Source organism: Triturus cristatus, chromosome 1_1 (genome assembly GCF_964204655.1).
Source record: "Triturus cristatus chromosome 1_1, aTriCri1.1, whole genome shotgun sequence".
NCBI lineage: Eukaryota > Metazoa > Chordata > Amphibia > Caudata > Salamandridae > Triturus > Triturus cristatus.
This window is the reverse complement of record NC_140579.1, coordinates 41,802,166-41,826,580: the sequence shown is the minus strand read 5'-3', so window position 1 is coordinate 41,826,580 and position 24,415 is coordinate 41,802,166. Positions and strand designations below refer to the sequence as shown.

Sequence of the window (24,415 nt, the reverse complement as noted above, 5' to 3'; positions counted from 1 at the left end):
ATCGGTAAGGGGGCAGGACGAAACAACTGTGCATAGTTTGACTCCGCTCGAATGATGATAATTAGTGAACTTGCGATTAGTTGCTTAGAGCTGTCCTTTGTGCAACTGGATGTCATTATAGCAATTTTCTGCTCTGGAATACGCCATAATATCCTTCTTTTCATACTGTTTGTGAAATATACCATTCACTGGGACAACACCACCCTTGCAGAATGGACATAATGTAAATGTTAGATACAACCAGCTTTTGCAACCTGGAGTATGTGTGTCTGGTGCCCTTTCCTCCCTCAGAGAGTCTTCAGTGCCACATGGTCAATTTGCAATGATTCATGAGTGTTGGAGTCATTATGGAAAATCCACCTTGTTCTCTGTATATCAGTTGGTACCACAGGCCTTCTAAATAGAGAAGACATACACTGAAGGGAATGCGGATATAGCTTACAGTCTACTACACATAGGATATGTCTGAAGGTTAGAGGTCAGTCTGTAAAACTCAATCAAGGTTAGTTCTAGGGCAGTTCACAAAAGTAACCAATAAGGGTTTGCCACTCTTGATTCTTGAAAGAAACTTGATAATCCGAAGCACAGTAATGGAGACAAGAGAAAAACATGTTTTATATACAAGATCATGCCACCAAATCAAGGGTCACAGCTTGCTTCAGTTTAACTATGACTGCGAGATTCTAATATTAGTGTATTCCATATGATCCAAATCAAGACAGAGGCAGGTCCTATTTGGAATCCTTTGGCAAAGTAGAAGACATCATAGGGAAGGAGACCATATTCACCAACTTACCCAAACTGAATCTTAAGCCTTGCACAAGCCCTTGGTCTACTGACCACAAAGGGCAGAACACATATAAGGTGAGCCTGGCAGTCACAAGAGAATTCAGAACAATTATAGTGTTCACTGTGTGCATGTATGCTGACATTACCTGAGCCCCCCAGTAGTATTTAAATAGTAATATAGCTATAACTGTCTCCTTTACTACATCTTGTTCTTCTGGGTAGCCTAACATTATGCCATCTTCACATCTGGAACGTCTCTGGTTTCTTCTCAGCTCACTATAAAGTCTCCCTCTTTCACTGTCTCCTAGAGATACCTCTTGTGCCTCACATTGAATCCCTGGATAAGGTCAATGTCTATTACTCTAAGAATCTGAGTAGTGTAACTTTGCTTTTTTCTTAGGTTTGATGATATAAATCATCAGAAACCCAAGGGTAGTCCTGCTGGAACAGAGCTAACTACACAGAACTTTAGCCTACCATTCACCTACCTGCTGGACAAGACAAAGCAAGTGAAAAGTGAGTACATGCCAGACTTTAAGATGCCTGTGGGAGGGGTTTGAAAAGTGAGCGTGACAAGTTGACTTACACTAAAAGGAGAGAATCTCGGGTAGGTTCTACATGGAAATTTAAGTACACTTAGATCAACTGTGGTCAGTGGAGAATGTTTTATGTGCTGCATGTATTATATGGCATCTCCGCACCGGCAAAGTCTTCTAGTGATAGATCTCAAGTTCAGTTAGCGCCTAGCCTAGTTTTGTGGTAATTAATCTGCGAAACCAGAAAGTATTCTTTTTATTGTTACTTCCACCTACATGACTTCCTCAGTTCCAGCAGCCGTTTTACAAGCTGCACCTTAAATTGATCGAGTAATTAATTAATATGTGTCCCAAAAAGTTTGCTGCTGTGTAGAACGAAGTACAGTAACTGATCATTCTATAATTACAAATCAGAAGGGGCTGGTCTTGATAGTATCTGGCATTCAAGGTATGAGCGCTTAAGATTGCTTCAGACATGGAGGTGCCATTGATCTAGGTGATAAGAAGGAAGAGGAAATGTTATATAGCTGATGTTTTGAAGGAGAATGTTGATTGTATTAGACTGAAGAGAAAAGTGTGTACTTCACTATTGGATGGTGGAAATGAGAGTGCAGGCTTCAAGGGATTTGGATATTGGGTCATAAAGCAGCCCAGGAGAATAGTTGAACATCTCTTCTTGTGGAAGAGGTGTGACACAGCGCCCAGGGTGCCTGACTCCGGACTACAGGGTTCACGGTTCAATCCCCGGAGCTGGCCGCAGGTTAGCCCAGCACCACGTGACTCTGGGCAATAGCTTGCTTAATCTTCCCGAGGGCCCCCAGCGCCACTTCAGAGGTAGCTGTGCGCTTTACAAATACTGGTATTTCATCTCAAGGAATAAAAATAAAAATAGATGTGCCTTATGTGTTTGAAGGTTGAGATCAGCTCCAACAAATGCAATGAATGTGCACTGAATGTCTGGGAATTTAGTAGTTTGAGTGTTTGGACCTCAGGGAAGGCTGTGTCTATTCATTTATGGAATTCTGCCTTTGGTGACTGAAGAAAATGTTTTTAGAATAAATTGGACTATATGGAAGGCGAAATTGTCTATGACATTTGTTTCTTGTTGTAATTAAGTTCTCAATGTCTGAGACATGAACAACTATTAACTCCATTAACTTTATATGACAGCAAGCCTTTTCTGCATGACTTCAGTAGCGACACCCAATTGAACCAACTTTTCCTGCCAGACACACAGATGGCTCTTTATCCATCTTGAATACTTTTTCAAATATCTTATCCATATGGATAGAATTGATTACTAAAATGTATCCTTTTCCCTTAGGAAATGAATTAGCGATCATTACCTTAATCTAACATTTTGTTCAATAGTTAGCACTGGCCAATGTTGCTAACACAGACCTCTTTGAAGATAAAGCATAGAAAACAAACTAGAATATGTTATTCAGCAAAGATTGCTATAACAATGAATAATTCCTCTGTTCCAACAATTTATCAAAGCTATGTGCTTACTGGATCCTGTCAAGTTAGCCTCTAACCATCCCAAGCACCAATCTAGGAACAGTATCCATACTTGTTTTTATTTATCAGCTGTTATGTTAATAAGGAAATAGTACAATATGCAACAAACATAGCTATAGTGCCAACCAACACAGCCCGGAAATTCGATAGCATGCAAATAGAACTTATCTCTAATATTCTATAAAATGCGTATCTATACCATGAAAGTCAATAACTTGCTAAATAAAAGTAAATCAGCAAAAAGGTGAAAGGAAATAGAAAAGGTGTCAGTAAATGATACAGGCCTTCTAAAATATGAATACCTACATCAAATTAACGATGTAATGTAACAGAACAGCAACAGTTTTTTAAAATTATGTGTACAATTCACCTAGCTTGTCAATGTTTTCAAGGAAGTTTATCAACTTGATCAAATTGCAATTTTTATGGATGCTAGAAGACATGGAGGTTCTTGTTAGCCCGTCAAAGGCATCCACAGTTTAAAATTTTTATAAGAAATTGGGGCAAGTGACAACTGATAGTATTAATTTCATGCATAAAACATATCTCATTCCACAATGAATGAAAGGATACATTGGAATTATCTTTCCAGTTTAATGAAATTTGCGGTAAAACAATAGAAATAAATATTTCCAGTACTTTACCTTTCATTGGAAGAAGTTGAAAATCATCAGCAATAATGTTTGCAAAGACAAAGGAGCATCAATTTGCAATATAATCGTAATCATTTCACACACAGCTTCCCAAAATAGGTGAAATAAATTACCTTCAAAGATCACTTGTATAAAATTACCAGTAGAAGAAGACCATGACCAACTTGAAGTGGGCACTAGAGAATGACATTTATTAATGTAAACTGAAGTATAGAATGCTTGATTATAAAGAAAACATAACGTTTGGGTAACATTGCTGGCACATGAGATAGACTTACTCATTGTCAAATCTTGCTCAAGATTAAGGGTAAAAAAGATTTTTGGAGCTCTGTCTCCCATTCCATCTCTATTTTGCTCTTAACAGTAACAACATTATTATTGCTCTGCAATAAATATATTACTGAGGCTTTAGGTGGTAAATTATAATTACATACATTAATTGTAGTCCGTTTGCGCCTGTCTGCGTCTGACCAGGGCCATAGACCAGAAATTCTGCTCTTCGAAAATGCGGCTAACCTACACACCAGAAACGCTTAACCACATCAACAGGTTGCAGATAAATAGTTGTAAAAAGGTTCTACCTATGCTGGAGTCCCCAACAGTTTGTACCTCATGTCTTTTTTGTATTTATTGTTAGGCCATTTTGAGAAACATATTGGTTAAAAGAATCTATTAATCTTTTTAGTCCTATGACAGATTGGCTTAATAAAATGGTGTCATCGGCATATTGTAGATATTTAATCTCCTTGCTTAAAATAGCAGGAGAATGGGCATTGACATGTTTAAAATGAACTGGGAGATAAGACATAAAAAGATTAAAAAGACAAGGTGCCAAGACACAACCTTGTTTCATTCCAATATAGGTTGAAACCCATTCCTCCACTAATAAAGACCTACAACAACAAATGTCGAGACTCCAAGATCGTGTGGAGGATGCGGAAAGCCTCAGCCGATGCAATAAAATACGCGTTATTGGTCTGCCGTAACGCAGCGAAGGGGATAAGGCAGCTGAATTTATGGAGACATGGTTCAGAGACCATATCGCACCGACGGGACTTTCGGATTTCTTCTGCGTGGAACGCGCCCACCGGATCCCGACTGGATTGCCTAGACCTGGTGCACCGCCTCGCCCTCTGATAGTCAAAATCCCTCATTACCGTGATCGTGATCTACTCTTACAAAAGGCCAGAGAAAAATCGACTGTGCATTTTGAGAACCAACGCATATCGCTTTATCCAGATTACACGGTTATGGTACAACGTCAAAGAGCATCGTATCCAGTGGTGAAAAGGAAACTACAAAAGGCGCACCTCAAATACGCACTTCTGTTTCCTGCTCGACTGAAAATTGTCTACGATGGCAAGTCCCACTTTTTCGAGAGCCCAGCGGATGCCGAGGAGTGGATGGAGGTAATGGCAATTGGCCCCAGCCAATGCAGCAGATCAAACAATCCCCTGCGACATTCAGACCTACGTTCCATAAGTGGTTTACCCAGACCCCAGCTGTCTCCTCAGATTGATGGCAGTGCAGGACCTACGCGTGAGCAGCAACGACAGGACCAAGACGATGCGGTTGCTATGGTGGGAACGTTCCGAGAAGACTCTAACAAGCTGCACACTGACTCTGAAGACAGTGTGCACCACTCAGACTCTGAACATAGCCTGAACTTGTTCCCATCAGTGACCCCTCGCACTGCGGACGACGTCCTGGACGCCTGAAACCGTAATGTTAAAATTTTGCAAATTCTGTATTATCCTAGGACCCGTTTGATTGGTGCTGATCGAACTTCCCGCCTAGAAGTGGAACTTGGCTTCCCGCATAAAATGGGCCATGTCATTCTGTATGCTGAGATACTTGGGATCATACTCTTAACCCAGCTATGCGGGCTCACCTAAGACAATGGGTGATACTCTGACTCTATCATTTTGCTGAGGGCGGGATTTGTGGGTCTGGTTGGGTCTACCTTATTGCTAATATGGGCTGCAGTTGTTTCTTCATGCCAAAGGTCCGAGGGTTGGATGCACAACATTTACTTATTTTGCCACTTAGTCCTTCCCCCGGGGGTACAATAACGTTGAGCCGCTGGAGTAACTGCCAGCTTCAATTTAAGATCTGGATGGGGGTCAGCTATCTCCCCAACCGGGTATGCCCCGTGATATGTTTTTTATTGTTTATGTTTTATAGATGGGCACAGTGTGGTTCTGGCGCTGCGCCATGGTTTGTTGTTAGGTTGGGGATATGGGTCTCCTGGTCGGTCAAACAATACAAATCTTCAGAGTATAGAATAGTCATACAACACATATGACTAAATCTACTCATAATATAGGGAACTACACGTTGCTCACTTGGAATGTGTGAGGGCTGGGGGCAATACAGAAGCGTCACCACATCCACGCATACCTCCTTCGTCACAAAATCCACATCGCATTTATACAAGAATCCCACCTTGTTGAGTCCGAAACTCAAAAACTACGCAAGAAATGGAGGGGACAATTATACTCTACTACTTATTCTGCTTTTGCCAGAGGCGCCACTATCTGGGTCAGACATGGGGTTCCGTTTCTGGAAGTTGAGCGTAGGATGGATGATCAGGGACGATACATACTAGTAAAAGGCACCCTTGATGGCTCCCAAGTAGTTTTGGGCGGCATCTACGCCCCAAATTTTTTAACAGGTGCTGTTTTTTCAACTGCTGGGGGCGGCACTGACGGATTGGGATGGTATCCCTTGGATACTAGGAGGAGACTGAAATGCCGTGTTAGACACTGCCTTAGATAGATCACACCCCCCCTGCCAGGCGCTAGCACGAATAGGGTGGCTACACAGTTCCAGACATGGGTCGCGGGGTGGACTCTGGTCGATATTTGGCGCCGTCTCTACCCTACTTACAGGGAATACTCCTTCTATTCACATATACACGACCTACATACAAGGATTGATAGGTTCCTGGGCTCTAGCTCTGTCCTCACTCAAGCACAGCACTCCACTTACTTAGCCAAAACCTTCTCGCACCACTGCCCTCTTACACTGACGCTAGCTTGGGGGAGGGTGCCCACCCCGGTCCCCACCTGGTCGCTGCATCAACAGCTTCTGGAGGATGCTCCCTTTCGTACACACCTTGCTACCGCCCTCACTAACTACCGAGCCGAGAATTGGAATACAGCCTCCTCAAATCTGGTTGACTGGGACGCCATGAAAGTAGTAATACGGGGGGCGGCCATTGGGCAACTGGTGGGAGCCAGGCAGGGGATACACCATCGGTTAATGGACATAGAACAACGCCTGAATGGGTTAGAGAAGAAGGCCGTGACTGATCCGGATAAACGTGCGGCGCTACAGGAGGCCCATATAGATCATGTGTCAACCCTGGAATCCCTGAGAACAATGGACTACAGCTCATTTATTAACCGTAAGCACTCTGAGGCGGACAGATCCGAAACTTTATTAGCTCGATTGGTTAGGGACGAACCAAAAACGCCATTTATCACTAGTGTCCGTACACCTGAGGGCCGACTAGTGCATACACAACAAGAAATCAGTGTCGCTTTTCACTCCTACCTTACAACACTCTATGCCGCACCGCCATCGGTAGAGGAACACTTACTTGTGGACTTCTTGCGAGATCTTGCCTTTCCCGTGATCTCAAATGATATACGCGCTACTATTGATGGCCCCATTACGCAAATGGAAATAAGAGCGGCAATTAAAGGCCTAAACCGTAATAAAGCGCCCGGAATTGACGGACTGCCGGGCGAATTCTATCAGACCTACTCGGAGTCCCTGGTGCCCATGCTTGACTCTGTATATAAAACGGCTTTTAAGACTGGCCGCCTACTGCGATCTACAATGCAGGCGCTGGTTACGTCCATACCGAAGCCAGGCTGGGATAGTACTGAAATGGCAAATTATAGGCCCCTGTCCTTGCTGGCAACAGAATATAAAATTCTGAGCAAAGCTCTGGCTAATCGGATCCAACCATTCATTCATAAGCTCATACATTGCGATCAATGCGGCTTCTTACCAAATCGAAGCACCTCCCTGAACATCAGGAGACTGCACTATGTCATGACTGCCACTCCCGCTGACTGTCCCTTGGCCGGCTGTATAGCGCTAGACCTTCGACAGGCTTTTTATTCACTTTCCTGGGACTTCCTGTTCGCCGTACTGAAGCGATTCGGGTTCCCGGACTCCTTCCTCAAATGGGTGAGGCTACTTTATATGCTGCCCACTGCCAGGGCGCGATCTGGCCAGCACATTTCGGAGGAATATGCTATCCATAGGGGCACAAGACAGGGGTGCCCCCTCTCCCCCCTCTTGTTCGTGCTGGCTCTGGAGCCACTGGTGTTGGCGCTGAGAGGCTCAGCGGATAAACTGGGCATTCCTTTGGAGGGCACGGACCATTTGTTGTCCGTATATGCAGACGACATTTTATTGTTCCTATGGAACCTTTCGGCTGATAACGCCCCGCTCCCTGAGATATTCGACACATTTGCACGCTTATCTGGTTTAACCATAAACCCTGGGAAGTCGACAGCCTATTTCTTTCACGACACCCCGGACACTTCCCAACTGTGGTTCGGAGAATACACGCTGCCGTGGCCCCTGTCACCTTTAAATATCTGGGTGTATACATATACAGGACACAAGCGGATCAGATTGAAGGCAACATCATGCGCACCATTACATCACTGAGAGCCAGTATTACATTTTGGACCTCCTTACCACTATCGATCAAGGGACGGATTGCCATCTCTAAGATGGTAATATTACCCCACTTGCTTTACTATTTCGTGAATTTACCAGTGGTCCTCCCATAGCACATTTTCAATACACTTAACACCCTTCTTATATACCTTATTTGGGGAGCGGGACGCCGACAGGTTGGTCTACAGAAGTTACAGTTGGGGACCCAGAGTGGGGGCTTGGGAGTACCCGATTTCCGGGGATATTACTTGGCGAGCCAGCTCCAATGGCTGTCCTACTGGGTTGCGGGACGGAACCTACAAGAAATAGGGTTTACACCGTACAGAGTGGACGGGGTGGACTACACACGCTGCTGTTACCTAAAGCCAAAATCCCTAGGGACTGCCCCCCTCTGTTAAAGGTCGCCCTCCATTGTTGGAAGAGAGCACTAACGTACACTTCCATAATAGCGCCTTATTCTCCTAATATTCCTCTATTGGGTATCCCAACCCCACAGGGTCCCCTTACTAAGGCCAGAATGAGAGGGTGGGTATACTGTGGAGTGAAAGGAGATCGGGACATTTTTTGAGGAAGGGGCTCTGCTAAATTACGCCTCGTTTATACAAGCCACCGAGACTCCACCCCAACTGTATTTCCTACATGCCACGGTGACACACTTTATTAAAAATACCTGGGCGCCGCAACGCGTAGAGCCGCCGCAACATAGCCTAGTACACCTTCTCTACTACATGGGCTCTGGGGGACACTTAGTACGGTGGCTTCACACCGGTATCCGCACACATGCGGCGACTTCCCTCACAACTCTTAGAACACGCTGGTCGGTGGACGCCCATACTGACCTGACTGATAAAGCATGGGACTGTATGCTTGAACATCCGAAACGAGTGTCACAGAATGCAAAGCTAAAATTGATCCAATCCATGATCCTCCATAGAGCATACCTTACCCCCAAGAGACTCCATTGCATGTTCCTGCATTCCCCGCACTGCAAAGAGGATGAAGCTGACTTTCTGCACATGATGTGGTCATGTCCCCGTCTGACAAATTACTGGGGGGAGGTCTGCCAAACTTTACATACAATCACATATCTCCCTGTTCCCACTGACGTACTACACTGCCTTGTTGGATTACGCAAAAGATCAGGTACACAAAAGGTACAGTTAAAATTCCTAGATCTGGCTTTTATACTGGCGGCCAGAGCTTTGACCACTAGATGGAAATCCCCCAGATGCCCGACAATGTCCGTATGGCAAACGGAGCTACTCCAGTGGGGACGGGCAGAGGGGATCGCTCTGCGCCGAGAGGAAGATAGGGGACACCGTAAGAAACCCATCTCGATAGAATGGGAAACCATGATACAACAACTGGCCTCCATGGACTTTTACGATAATGCAGGAGACCCAAACCCAGTGAAAACCAGGGTTGGCTCAGATCTGACTCCCGCCCCCCCTTTTTTGACATGCGTCACTGAAGGTATTTTCAGAACAACTTAACAAGAGTGTATATCTTTCGAAGCCATACGACTAATGGTAACCTAATTGATTTACCCATTATCAGCATAGACACGACCAGGAGAGGGAATGGGAGGGTTAGGGAGGGGGGGATAGTTTGGGGAGTGGATCGATATTGCTGTTCTTTGTCATACAAATTAATGTACTAAATTCTCAATTCCGATAATGTAACAATAATTACGTAGGTAATATTTGTATTCTGATACATGCGGAAATAGGTTATGCTTGTTCCAGGAAAGTAAGTGTCATAATACCTGTATGCTGCTTCGGTCTATTTGCTTAAAGTTAAAAAATGACTAGGCTTAAAGATTTATGTTATGTACAATTCAAAGAAGTCGTCAATAAAGTGTGTTTAAAAAAAAAGAAAAGTAACAAATTAAAAATTAATTGTTAATTATTATGTAAATAACTTCACACCCTATTCCCCTACAAACACAACAACCTATACCTATTATATAACATAAAAATTCTAATTATTAAACAATCTTTATAAAATAAATCAATTAGAAATGTTAATAACAATTAATAATTAATTGGTAATTCTTACTTACTTAACTTCCCATCCTATACCCCTAGAAACCCAACAACCCGAACCTAAAATATACCTTACAAAATATAATAATCACACAATTTACATATTTATTTATTAATGAAATGGTTCATTCATATTAATTTAAAATGTATTAATAATTAATTATACCTAATTACCTTCCCACTCTGTACCCCTGCAAACATCAGAACCCGCTACGACACTATAAATTGCCATTAACAATTAAATAAAAATAAAAAAATAGATAAAAACCATATTTAAAAATATCAAGAATTGTACACATACGAACTAAAACACAAAGATTAATTAAAAAAAAATATTTTATTACAAGTATAGTATTGAAAACGATATTAAAATCACAGATATTCTTAAAAATGATACTAAAAACAGAGATATTCTTGTAAACGATAATACTTAACTAAAGATAGATAATTTTGGCCACAATATTTCTGAATCACCATATTAATGTGTCACAATATAAAAAACTTGATATTTGTGTAGCTTGATATAAATGATCCGATGTTATGTCCAAATTCTGGTTTGGTGTCTTACGCTAATGATATGCAGATTTTGTTGTCTATGTTTGAGACTAATTGTAATCTTCAACAATTTTTTCAATCATGTCTATTACGAGTGGCAGACTGGATGGAGTTAAGTTTTCAGAAGCTGAAGGTGCTAACACTGAGGTCATGCTTTTTCATTGTTCTCCCTCCCTGTGGTCCTGTGCCTGGTGGCCCCGGGAACTGGCTACTTTCTCTTCACTGGTGATGAAATCTGGGATTTAGATTTGATAATTAACTTTCTTTTTCTCCGCAAGCCCGCAGGTGAAGGCCATCTCTGGCACTAGCTTCTTGATCCTTAAAAGCTTAAAAATTATTTTGCGCTTGGTTCTTTAATGTACTAGAAAATATATTATACACATTCTGATCACTTCTCACTAATTATGCAAATATTCTTCCCTTGGCCTTCCTGAGCACTTCTAACAACCTGTTTGTTCAGACCAATGCAGCTCACTTGCTCCTGAATATTCCTAAATGGGACCCAATCTCTTAGGACTTCAGTACACTTCAGCGGCTCCCGGTTAGCAAGCCTATCTCTTTTATATGTTTGTTGTTGACATTTCATGCTTTTTACAACAAAGGCCCTGTTTATCTTAGAAGGAGAATTCAACATCGTGTTCCTTCCAGAACCTCAAGATCTGTCAATCAGTTGCTGCTCAAGGTGCTTTTAAATCAGCAAAGCAATAACATTATCATCTTCACAATGTATTAGTTTAACATTGCCAGAAGACCAAAGTGTTAGATTAGCACCACTAGTGCCATGTATATTTAACAGTGATAGCGGAATACCATTAGCTGTCATTTGAGTAAAAAGCCACCTGCCTTCTAAATAACTTTCCTGAGATAGCACAACAATTTGGAGAGATTTATGAAATAATATTGCTTCCCAGTTCTTTTTTTACCCATGGCTGGAGAATAAACTACACTAACCTACCCACCAAAGTTAGTTTCAGGTTTTGGGATTCATTGCCATTTAAACAAGTCTTCTTAAATTAAATATCTGCATATAATCTACAAGGATGAAATATTAGTCTTTGACGTTTACTGGGGATATGGTGTCCCTTGGAATTCCAAAATATTATACACTCCATCTTACAACATAAGTACGAGATGGGAAACCATCACTACATTGCTTAAGTTAAATAATTAATTTGTAATTGAAGGATGTTGGACTTGGCCCTTCTGGCAGGTTCACCCCTAAACTTTTAGCTTTTTACTGTGACCTGGTGTTAGTGATTTTTGGCTTCTGTGCACTTTACCACTGTGTCCCAGGGTAAAGTGCGTGCGTGTAGTGAGGTTGGCCTGCCCTCCCATAGGAATGCATGGGGGAATGTATGTGTCCCTGGTAGTTCCTGATGCGTGGGGAGTGCAGGTGCGAGTTTGGTATGTGCGGTCTCGTGTGATGAAATGCTGCGCGATGATGTGTGCGGTGTCCATGTAGCTAGTGTGGAAGTGCCACTTCTAGACGCTGGCATAAATGGGCAGTGACTGCCTGGCGCGTGATTGGCTGGCTGAGGTCATGTGATGGGCTAGGGAATCCCCAGAGTCAGGATGAGTCACACAGTGGTGAATGGGGAGATCAGCAGCCAGATGGGTGGGAGGAGTACACCTAGGACCTGAATATGGCTGGGCTTTCCCCACACAATGCTGGCTCCGCCCCCTGTGGTGCGACTGATGACCCTGGCCTGTTCTCTGAATAAGGAGAGGGGCTGAGCAAAACAAAGTGCTCAGGAACCAGTTGTAACTGGTTCGCCCCTTCCCTGCACCTTGAGACAAAGGAAACCTGTGTATAAGAAGGGGCTGTGACCCCATGTACAATGTTCTTCTTTGCTGATCCTAACTGGGGGGCCGTTGCTGCTGCTGGGCGCCAGGAGAGACCGCCACTGGGGACTGCCTCCCTGCCTGGAGGGCCCTGTGAGCTGGCCCCTGGGCCCAGCCCTTGCCCCCCTGCCCTCCTAGAAGACTTTGATCTGGAGCCTTGCCTGGGAAGAGCGCGGTGTCTTCCCTGGCCGAGAAGCGCTTTATTTGGATGGACAGAAGAGCGCCCTAGTTGGGAGCAGCAGCGCTGGGCTGCGATAGTTCCGAGGGAACCCCGACGTAGGGATTCCCCCGCTGGTTGCCTCAAGTTACAGCGGGTGCCCACCCCGCAATGTGGTGTTCGTTGGTGGGTGCCCACCCCGCTTATTCCCATGTATTTGATCTTAAAACGAAGGTGGGAGCCCACCCTACGCTTTGGTGTGAGGAGAGAACAAAGAGAATCACCGCCGAGGCCGGCATACCAGGAAGTCAGGTGCCTGGTGTTGGGACGTGGGCGGGGCTTAACCAGGAAGCGGACGGGAGCCTACCCCGCGCTCCTGGGATCGCCGTCGAGAAGAAGCGCCGCGTTCAAAGACCCCGGCGGGAGCTCACCCCGCACGGGGACGTGCTGCAGCAGAGGCCTGGAGCTTGCAGGCTCCACGTCTCCCCTGGCCCAGAAGAATCCAGGCGGGAGCCTACCCTGCCTGCCTGTGGCCCGGACACGCAGGAGGAAACAGCGCGACACTCGCAGGGCTCCGGGTGGTCCGAGAGCCCTGCATGCTGAGGAGACCGGCAGCGTGGAAGACGCCGGCGAGGAGACCGCGCGGAGACAACGCGGGAGTCCCAGGTAAGCGGGACTCCACATGGTTGTAGTCTCTGCCCCCTGTCCCCCCACAGCGGCGCCGCAGTTGCGGGCCGCTCCGACGTGGGCAACACTGAAGAAAGCGCCCCTTTGCCCCCGGAAAGGCCTTAGTATCTGAGAGCGCTAGTGGCGCTCCAACATACAGGGGCATTTGTTTTTGCTGATAAGAGCGGCCCCGGAAGGCAGCGGCCCGCTCCAACGTTGGCCCCCACATTTGTTTAAGAGCCGAGAAGGCTCCAACGAAGGGGGCATTCTTGGTTTAGAGCCCCGAGGGAGGCTCCAACATACGGGGGCATTTGATCTTGCTGAGTCCTAGCAAAGGACTCCAACGTTTGGCCCCATCATTTCTTTAAGAGCCCAGAGAGGCTCCAACGTGTGGCATACACCTTCCCAGAGCCTAGGTGGCTCCTGGGCTACACATTTGTTTTAAAAGGCACAGTGGTGCCCAGGCTCCTTTTCCCAGCTGCCCAGCACTTAGTGGGCAGCTGCAACGTTTAGGTGGTGCCCTGTGCGCTTTGGCTTGCGCAGCCTGCGCAGTCTTGCCCTGACTCTGCTGGACAAAGGGCGTTTGAGCCCCTGAGAGGCCAAGTTGGCCTGGGGACAGTTCTGCTGTGGTGTACCCTCACCTAGGGTACCGGGTTGTTCTTACATGTGTAATTTTGCGCCTGCGCATTGTCTTTATGCTCATTTCCATTCCTAAACTGTTTTATGCATAAGATATTGTTTTTGCTAGTAGAGATTATACTAGTGAGTTCATGGTCCCCTGCGTGATGTGACCCTAAGGTGTTTTAGGATTGCGTAGGGTGTACTTACCTTTTACCAGTGGTTACTGGTTGTGCGCTACATTTATTATTTGTTCTACCTTTCTACATTTACAATTTGGTGATTTGTGCTAATTCTGACAGTAGTCCATGTGTCCCTGTCTTGTGTAAATAGTCCCCTGTAAATTCCGCCCAGTGCCAGTTGGCACTGTGTAAATTGTGTGAATATTATCTAATGTGTTTGGTATAATACAAAGGCTATTTTTATATAATACCTTGTGTGGAGTTTCTTTTGTGGTGGGCCTTGGGTGTTGTTGCTGGGTGCGCGCGCAAACGCTTTACACATTGCCTCTGGGATAAGCCTGACTGCTCGTGCCAAGCTACCAAGGGGGTGAGCAGGGGTTATCTTTGGCGAGTAACTCCCCAGCCCTGACTAGAGTGGTGGTTTCTGCCTGGCTTTGGCGCAAGCCTTAGCCAACCAGAAATCCCATTTCTAACAAAGGACATTCCAGAAAGCATATAAAAAGGATAGATGGAGGAAGACAATGAAAAAAATATATAAAACACAGGAAGTCAAATATCCAAAGATAAGGACAATAAAGATAACCTTAAAAGCAAAGGGAATTACCATAGGGCGTGGAGAAGACCACATGAAGACCGCTACAGCTCAGCACCCACTGTAACAGATGAGGACCTTTACTAGGAAACAGATTATACAACACATTATAGGGGTGCTACCAAAAAATGAAATTGAGCAATTAGAGAGATTATATAATAACCCATAAAGGAAATGAATCAAACAATCTTAAGTAAGAACTAATATGTTACACATGAATAACAAACAGAATAGGTTTTAAGCGTTTCCCTGTTTAGAAATATCCATCTCGCATCTCTTTGACTAAAAATATAGTCTTGAAATTTAACAGAATCAGAATATGTAAGATTTTTATTTTGTGTATCTTTGAAAAGGCAGGGATGCACATCACTGTATCTAGCATTAAGATTTCTCAATGCAGGTCTCCAGTCTAAACATTTTTTAGGTCTTACAGCTGTTGCTCTCACAACATCTTGAAAGATAAAAATATTCTGCCAATACCAGCTCAATGTCTTCTTTTCTCTGGCAGCTTGAACAACTGTTAAAATATTTCTATAGTCCTGAAAAAAAAGGTTAATGCACTTGGCTCTAGAGTTACTTTAACTATTCATTGCACTCCTCTCGACTCAATGAAGTCTCTCAATATTGACCATTCACTGTTTATGGAATGTCCTTCTCCTTTTTAGACAATTTAGTCATACCATCCTCTACATTGCTAATTCTTTGCTCCATTTCAGTAATTCCTGTTTCTGCAACAGACCATGTGTCACCAGACTTTGTAAAGCTTTATTAGTCGCCTCCATAAAGGGTCTCAATGCTGTAATCTCCTCTAATTAAACTTCATAGAGGGGTTATTAGGAGACTTAACAGAGTGTGGGTCTTTTCTGTGGCTTATTAGCTGTCGCAGAATTAACAGATCTGTCTTTTTTTTTAATCGGAGTTTAAAATCGCTCAAATTTGACCCAAAGGTATCACGGCGCTTTACATGAGCACCAGTTGCGTTACATAAGGACACATTCATTTTTGGTAGGCACAGGGAGAATAAGTGATTTGCCCAGAATCACAGGATGCTGAGTGTTGCCGATACTCGAACCTGGTTCCCCAGATTTGAGGTAAGCCACCCTAGCCGTTAAGCCATATCCTCTCTGGATAGAGGACATAGGAGAACGGATAGGCATTTTAACTGCACTGTTTTCAAGTTTATTTGCTTCAGAGAAAGTAGATTCCATTTTATGAGATCCGATATTTTGTAGATTTCATAATACATGGTGATTGAGAAGGTTTATTCGAGAATAAAGACATATTTCAGTTATGTAAAACAATGATGCCAGAATGGCCTTAAACAGCAACCCAGTACACCTAAATACCCAACTACTCAAAAACAATGGAGGGAGTCGTGGAAAAAGGCAGCGCTGCTAGAAAATAGTGAGTTAATGTAGAACACTTATACGTGAAACAAAACGCATTTCAAAATATGCTATATATAAAAAAGTTACATTTTTTTAAAACAAGCTGCAAGCATGGTGTACAGTGGAATAAAGCCGTTATTTAGTTTAGTTTCAATAGAGCTTCATATTAGTAACATGCACTTCTCTTTTCACTTCAGTGTTAGGTGATATGTTGCAAAAAAAAAAAAGAATTATTCATTTATTCCTTTCAGCACTTTCATCTGTGGGAGCACTCATTCCTCTTTATAAAGACTTTGCAACTCCCCACATAGGAGCCTTTCCAAGCCATAAAATTACATTACAAAATGTGTTGCATATTGAGAATTAACGTTTCTTTAAAATGTGCTCTATTTGGTGCTTTCTATTGCACAAAACCATTAATTACCATAGCATCACGTTTTAACAGAAAGTGCGCCTTTCATCTCAGTGCGCACTTCGGTCAGCCGATATGCTCCAGTCATAAAAAAAACTACAGTTACAAGCAGGGTGCAATATTCATTCTCCTCAACTTGTCTTACTAATATAATGTAATTCCAGAACAACCTGATATTTGAAAGGAGCAAGTCGCGTCGCTCACAACTTGCTTCTGGACAAGTTTACTGTCTTGTCATCTTCCAGATTAATTATTTCCCCTCATCTTCTGCCACAATCGCCTTTCTGCTAGACTTAAAACTGCCCTCAGGAAAGTAAACAAAGCAGGTCTTCTCCGTCAAGCGCGAGCCTAGCTGGCTGCGTCCCCCATCCTGGGCTCCCAAGCCAGCTGTGAGAAACTGGGTTTCGGTTGCAGGACACCCACCACCCCACTTTTTGCCTGGAGTTTTGATGTTACTTTGACTGAGGTGTACGGGGTCCCTACTAACCAGGTTCGCAGCACCAGTGTTCTTTCCCTAAAAATGTTCAGCGATTGGTATAGCTTCAGCCACCCCTGTAAGTCCCTAGTAAATGGTACCCTGTGTACCTAGGGCATGGGTCCTGAAGAGGGCCCACTGGATCTGAAGCATGTATTATGCATTTATTATGCCACCCTAGGTACCCCTAGGAGCCCCTTACCTAGACTATGCACACAGATTGGGTGTCTTGCTGTAGAAAAATCTGAGGAGTCGACATGGCACACAGCCCCGTGTGCCATACCCCCATACACTGTATAAGGCATAGGAAAGTCACTCCTACTGCAGGCCTTTAGCCCTAAGGCAGGGTGCACTGTATCATATGTGAGGGCATATCAGCACGATCAGATATGCCCAAACAATGTCCAGTCTATTCTGAGATATTTTAAGTCCACAGGGAAGCCACAAAGAGTACATGGACTGCATACTTATCAAAAGGAGTGTCCTAGCTCCATGATGATTTCACTGATTTCTAAGGTGTTTGGTACCAAACATTTTGTCTTAATACTCTCACTGATGCCAATGGTACGTGTATTCATAAATTCACACAGGAGACCCTTTAGAGGGTCCCCTGAAAACCTACGAAGCACTATGACTTGTTTTTGCCAGCCTGTCAGCACCTGACATGTTTATGACCTCATGGGGTGAGAGGCAGCGCTCTCAGAGGCCAGAGACAAAGCCTGCTCTGGGTAGAGGTGCTGCACACCTCTTCCAGGACGGGATGGCCTTTTTTGGCGGGAAGCTTCAAAGGTGATGCCGCCTTTGAAATCCAACCCAGAAACATCCAGATAGTGGCGGAAGCCAAGCCCCCCCTCCTGCTCCACGTTTGGCTGGAGGAAAGTCGGGAAAATTAGTTAGATTAGGAGGAGGGTTCCCACTTAGGCTTCACTCTTCCTAGGGTGGGGCAAGTGATCTGTGCCCCTCTCCTGAAATTCCACCAGTTTGGATTGGTACAGAAATAAACTATCAGGGCTTAGGTAGTGCCCCTTCCCACAGAAAATGGTCACTGGAGAGTATAGACACCCTAAAGGTAAGTAGCCCATTGGCTATTAACTCTCTCCCCTTGAAAAGCCCCTAAATTCAGTATTTATGTGGCACCCCGAGACCTGAACATCAGATTCAATGGACAAGAGAAGACCAGGACAAAGAAAACCCTCAGCTTGAGAACTGAAGCCCTTCTGCAGAAGACAAATGTGCCAAACCCTGTCTGCTGCCTCAAGAACACGACAATCACTGCCTGCTGTACCGTCCTGAACCTGAAAGTGCTCCAAGAACCCCGGAGCACCTCGAGCCTTCAAGAAATTTCCTTGAAACTCCCTTGGATTGAAGGTATCACTCCTATGCATGCCACAGGCACCTATCACGTGAAGTCCACTTTGTCGACTTTCTGCTTCTTGATGACCATGACGCAGCACCGAAGCAAGGAAACGTATAGCACCTCCTGAGGGTAAGATTTGTCTCCTCACAAAGTTTGGAGGCAGTTGGCAGTCTGACCTACCGGCATCATAATGATGCCCTATGTTCTTTGTTGGACCCGGCCTCGTGGCGTGATCCCGAACCCTCCTACCAGACCAAACGGGGGCAACCCCAACCCTTCGGGGCCCCCCGAGCTTGTATCCCGCTCCCCGCACCAGCCTTCGCGACGCGGCCCGCCCGGGCCTCGGTCCCTGCGAAGCCCCAACATCAAGGCGCCAAGACCCGACCCAAGGGGGTCGAGTAGCCACTCAACAGATCCCGGAGGAGGGGAGTTTCGATGGGGCCTCCCGCCGGCCCCCGACACCTGGGCCCGAACGCCCTCCGGCCTCCCTGGGCGATGGCTCACCCCCCCGCTGTGTGTCTGGACGCTCTCATCCCGGCCCCTCCGGCCCCCCAGGCGCGAGGGTCCGGACATCAAAGGGCTCCAGCCATATATCTGGGACAGCCCACAACCAGGACGGGAGTTGTATCCTGGAGTCCAGAGCCCTGCTGATCGGATCGCGGCTGACCCTACGGAGAAAGACTCATTGCCTGGAACTAAGAACTCGAGCCCTGCTGACTGCGTCGCGGCTCCCCCTTACTGAGAAGAAGACCCTCACGGAACATCGGAGCCCTGCTGACCTCGTCGCGGCTCGACCTCGCTGTAGCAACCACCGGAGCCCTGCTTACCTCGTCGCGGCTCGACCTCACCGAAGTGACCCCTCGAACCCTGCGGACTACGTCCCGGGCTGACACTGTCCCGCTACCCCCGTTCCTAACCAAACCCTGAGACTATTTTGGATCCCTTGATCTACCTGTAAATATTGCCTACGGAGACCGACTCTTAATTCTGATAAACGACTTGTGAGCATTGATAACCTGGTTGTGTCCCTTTGTGGTGGGAGGGGATTACTTGGCTGTACGATCCTAGGAGAAGGACCTCGCCAGGAGGCCTCTCAGCGGCGCTCGGTTGCATCCTTACGGAACGGTGCCTCTCGGGTAGGTCAGTCCGACACCATCTGACGCCCCGGAGGTCGCCATTCTAACATTGGTGGCCAGCGGTGCGATCCGAGCCCGACGCAAATCGTACAGCGAGTAACTCACCCACTACCTACCCAGACACAGAGTAACTATGAGCAACCAAGAAACCACCCCAACCGCGGAGTTCCAACAAGAACGGTTGGAGGAATATACCCATAAGGAACTAAAACAGTTTTGTAAAGACAAAGGCATCGCGACCACCGGACTAAACACGAAAGAAGACCTGCAGAAAGCCCTGAGGGCCTGGGTAGAGCCCGAAGCAGCTCCCCCCCAAACCGAAGAAAACCCGGTGCCAAGCGTGCACCAGCAACCAGCCGCAGCCCCAGCAGATGGGAGAAGAACTAGCCTGGAGACCGGCCTCTCCCCGGAAGAGATGCGAGAACGGGAGAGGGTCCGGACCCACGAGTTAGAGCTCGCCCGACTCCGCCTGGATGGCGAACTCCTACTAGCAGAAAAGAAATTGGACTTAGAACAACTACGGTTGCAAGAAGAAATAGAGGAGAAAAAACGGCACCGAGAACTGGAAGAGAGGAGGCTAACCCTCGAGCATGAGCGGGGCCTTAAAGAACTTGAAATTAAGTCCAAAAATGGAGAGACCGGCGCCCCCGGAAACAGGGACAACCCTCCGCCGGCCGAGGCGAAGGTACATATCCCCAAGGATGTCGTCAAAGAGTACTACAAGAACGACAATGGTTCAAGGCCTACGAGGTAGCCATGACCGCCCATCGGGTACCCCGGAAATATTGGGGTGCCGGCCTATGGGGACGGTTCCTCAGCGAAGGTAGAGACACCCTGCTACAACTTCCCGATGCAGTGATGACCTCTTATGACCATATGAAGGAGGCCCTGCTCACCCGCTGTGGTCTCACCCCAGAGATGTACCGCCAGCACTTCCGGGACTGCAGGAAGCTCCCCGGTACCACCTGGGTGGAATACGTAGACTTTTTCAGCAGAGCCCTGGAAGGGTGGATCAAGGGCAGCAAAGTCACCTCCTACGAACAGCTGTTCGACCTCATTGTATGGGAGCACCTCTCCAACAACTGCTTCATCGAGCTGAGACAGCACCTCCTCCACAGCAAGCTGACCGAGCCGCGGAAGCTCGCCGCCGAGGCCGAACGATGGGTGAACACCCGCGTCCCTCGGAACTCGATGGGGGAGTACCAGCGGAATAACCCGGGGCCCCCCCGCCAGCGCGGCGGAGGAGGGGGACCGAACCGAAACAGAGACTTTCCAGCAGGGCCGCCCCGGAGTCCTCCCCGGGGACCGCCCCCGAACCGCACGTCCCATCCCTCGGCCGACGAGGGACGTCCCTAGCCCGACCGGGGCCTCGACCGACGGTAACGTGCTACAACTGCCAACAGCCAGGGCACTATGCCAGTGACCCGGCCTGCCCCGTGAACCGACGAGCCGGGACCACCGGGCCACCCCCCCGCTAGTTGGCGGGCGCGGCCCTGGGACTAGGGGAAGAAGATGAAGAGAACGACGACACAGAGCCAACCGAATGGGAACCCGCCGCCATGACCTTGGTATGCCTGGGCAGCCGGGAAATGGTGCCCCGGGCTCCCATCCCGAGCAACACCCGGAAGTACCAACAGTGGGTCACCATTAATGGACACCGGGCCGAAGCCCTCCGCGACACCGGAGCCAGCGTGACAGCCGTCCGCTGCCACTTGGTGACCCCCGAACAAATCATGCCTAAAGTACTGTGCCCCGTCCGGTCGGCAGACAACACCGAGAGCTTGTGCCAGATGGCCCGGATTCCCTTCGAGTGGGGGGGAGTGTCGGGCATGCTGAAGGTGACCGTACGCGATGACGCCCCCGTAGACTGCCTCCTGGGGAACGACCTGGAAAGTTCCCCCTGGGCCCACGTCGAGCGCCAAGAGCATCTGGGAATGCTGGGACTACCTGAGTGGGTTTGCGCAACCACCCAGTCCACGACCGCCCGGGCCATCCAGCCGAGCATACCTGCTCCCCCCGAGGAGCCGGAGTGGCCCGAACCGCCACCCCCCCCCATCGAGGAAAAAGCCGACGCTCAATACGGGCCACCAGAAATCCCCCCGGACGAGGACGCCACGCTCGGTGACCTACCCGAACTCGCCCAATGGCGCCAGGAAGGTGGCCCCACCAGGGAGCATTTCCGCCAAGAACAGAAAACCTGCCCTTCCCTCGAAGGGACCCGACAGCAAGCAGAGAACAAACAGGGACCCACTGGGTCTATTGGGACAACGACCTCCTCTACAGCGAGCAGAAGACCGCAGAACTGGGGGCGGGCCGAGTGCTGGTGGTCCCCCTCCGATTCCGAGACTTCCACCTCAATCTGGCGCATGATGTGCCCCTCACCGGGCACCTGGGGCAAGACAAAACCTATAGCCGCCTGGTGACCCACTTCTACTGGCCCCGAATGCGGAAGGACGTGGACAATCATTGCCGCACCTGCCCGACCTGCCAAGCCAGCGGGAAAAGTGGGGGAAAGGTTAAAGCCCCTCTCCAACCCTTTCCAATAGTAAACACCCCGTTCGAGCGGGTAGGGATCGACATCGTGGGGCCTCTGGACCCCCGAACCTCCCAAGGACATCGCTTCATCCTCGTCCTGGTCGATCATGCCACCCGATACCCTGAAGCCATCCCTCTCCGAACAGTGACGGCCCCCGTCGTGGGCCGGGCCTTAATGGGAATATTTTCCAGAGTGGGTTTCCCCCGGGAGGTCGTGAGCGACCGAGGCACGAACTTCATCTCAAAATATATGCGGTCCCTGTGGCAACAATGCGGGGTCACCTACAAGTTCACCACCCCGTACCACCCCCAGGGGAACGGACTAGTCGAACGATTTAACAGGACATTGAAAGGAATGATCAAGGGCCTGGAGGAGCCCCTAAGACGCAAGTGGGACGTCCTGCTGCCCTGCCTCCTGTTTGCCTATCGGGAGGTCCCACAGAAGTCTCTGGGGTTCAGCCCCTTCGAACTCTTGTACGGACACCCTGTCCGGGGCCCCCTCAGCCTGCTCAAAGAAGGCTGGGAGACTACCATCCAGGATGCTCCGCCCGACGTCTACCGGTACCTCCTGGCCCTGCGGAATCAAACCCGGAAATTCAGGGAACTGGCCGAAGCCAACCTCGAGGCCAGCCAGGAGGAAATGAAACGCTGGTATGACCAGAACGCCTCCTCCATCGAGTTCGAGCCAGGCCAGTAGGTCTGGGTCATGTCGCCCGTTGACCCTTGTGCTCTCCAGGACAAATGGACAGGGCCCTTCAAGGTGGTAGAGAAAAAGAGCCCCGTCACCTACCTGGTCGACATGGAGTCCCCCAGGAACCCCCTCCGGGTTCTCCACGCCAACAGGCTCAAACCCCACTTTGCCCGAACGGAGCTTAGCCTGCTGATGGCTACGGACGATGGGGCCGAGGACGACTCCGAGCCCCTACCCGACCTCCTGAGAACCTCCGAAAAGGACGGCTCCGTAGAGGGAGTCATCCTCTCCGCCACCCTGACTGCGGAGCAGTGCCAGGAGTGTCAAGGACTGCTGCATCACTTCGCTGCTCTCTTCTCCCTCACTCCCGGAGTCACCCGATGGTGCGTCCACGACGTCGACACCGGGGACAGCCCCCCCGTGCGACACCGAGCCTACCGAGTCCCCGACCGGGTGCGGGCCTGCATCCACGCAGAGGTCTCCAAGATGTTGGCCCTGGGGGTCATCGAGCCCTCCGACAGTCCCTGGGCCAGCCCTGTGGTCCTGGTGCCGAAAGCTGCCGCCCCAGGCACCACCCCGGAGCTCCGGTTTTGCGTGGACTATCGGGGATTAAATGCCGTCACCAAAACCGATGCCCATCCCATTCCTCGGGCAGATGAACTGATTGACCGCCTGGGAGCAGCCCGCTACCTTAGCACCTTTGACCTCACCGCCGGATACTGGCAGATCAGGCTCACCCCGGGCCCCCAAGAGCGTTCTGCTTTCTCCACCCCCGATGGCCACTACCACTTCCGAGTGATGCCCTTCGGCATGAAGAATGCCCCGGCGACCTTCCAAAGACTAGTGAACAAGGTACTGGCCGGCCTAGAAGCGTTCAGCGCCGCCTACCTGGACGATATTGCGGTGTTCAGCAGCCACTGGGCCGAACACCTGCAGCACCTCTGGGAGGTTCTGACCGCCCTCCAAAGGGCCGGGCTCACAATAAAAGCCAGCAAATGTCAGATAGGCCAAGAATCCGTAACCTATCTGGGACATCAAGTGGGGAGCGGCCATGTGGCTCCCCTCCAGCCAAAGATCGATGCCATCATGGCCTGGGAGCCCCCAGCCACCCAAACCGATGTGAGGGCCTTCCTGGGACTCACGGGCTATTACCGGTGGTTCATTAAAAACTACAGAAGCATTGTGGCCCCCCCTCACGGAGCTCACCTCCAAGAAGCAACCAAAGAAGGTGCACTGGACGCCCCTCTGTCAGGCGGCCTTCGAGACCCTCAAGACAGCGATGTGTACCGCCCCCGTGCTACAAGCTCCCGACTACAGCAGAGAGTTCGTGGTACAGACTGATGCCTCGGAATACGGAATCGGGGCTGTCTTGTCCCAAGTGAACTCTGAGGGGATTGACCAGCAGGTGGCCTTCATCAGCCGGCGCCTGCTGCCCCGGGAGCAAAGATGGAGCACCATTGAACGAGAGGCCTTCGCAGTGGTGTGGGCTCTCAAGAAGCTCTGGCCCTACCTCTTCGGCACCCACTTCCGGGTCCAAACCGACCACCGGCCCTTGCGGTGG

General features: G+C 48.3%; 1 protein-coding gene across 1 annotated transcript in view; it reads left to right on the top strand.

Moving 5' to 3' along the window:
* The window catches only part of LOC146869310 (E3 ubiquitin-protein ligase TRIM39-like), a 254,307-nt gene that overhangs the window by 72,316 nt on the left and 157,576 nt on the right, over positions 1-24,415 (top strand). Inside the window, exon 5 of the mRNA XM_085647166.1 lies at positions 1,190-1,305. Coding sequence (XP_085503292.1) covers positions 1,190-1,305 — 116 coding nt within the window. The remainder of the gene's footprint in view (positions 1-1,189; positions 1,306-24,415) is intronic.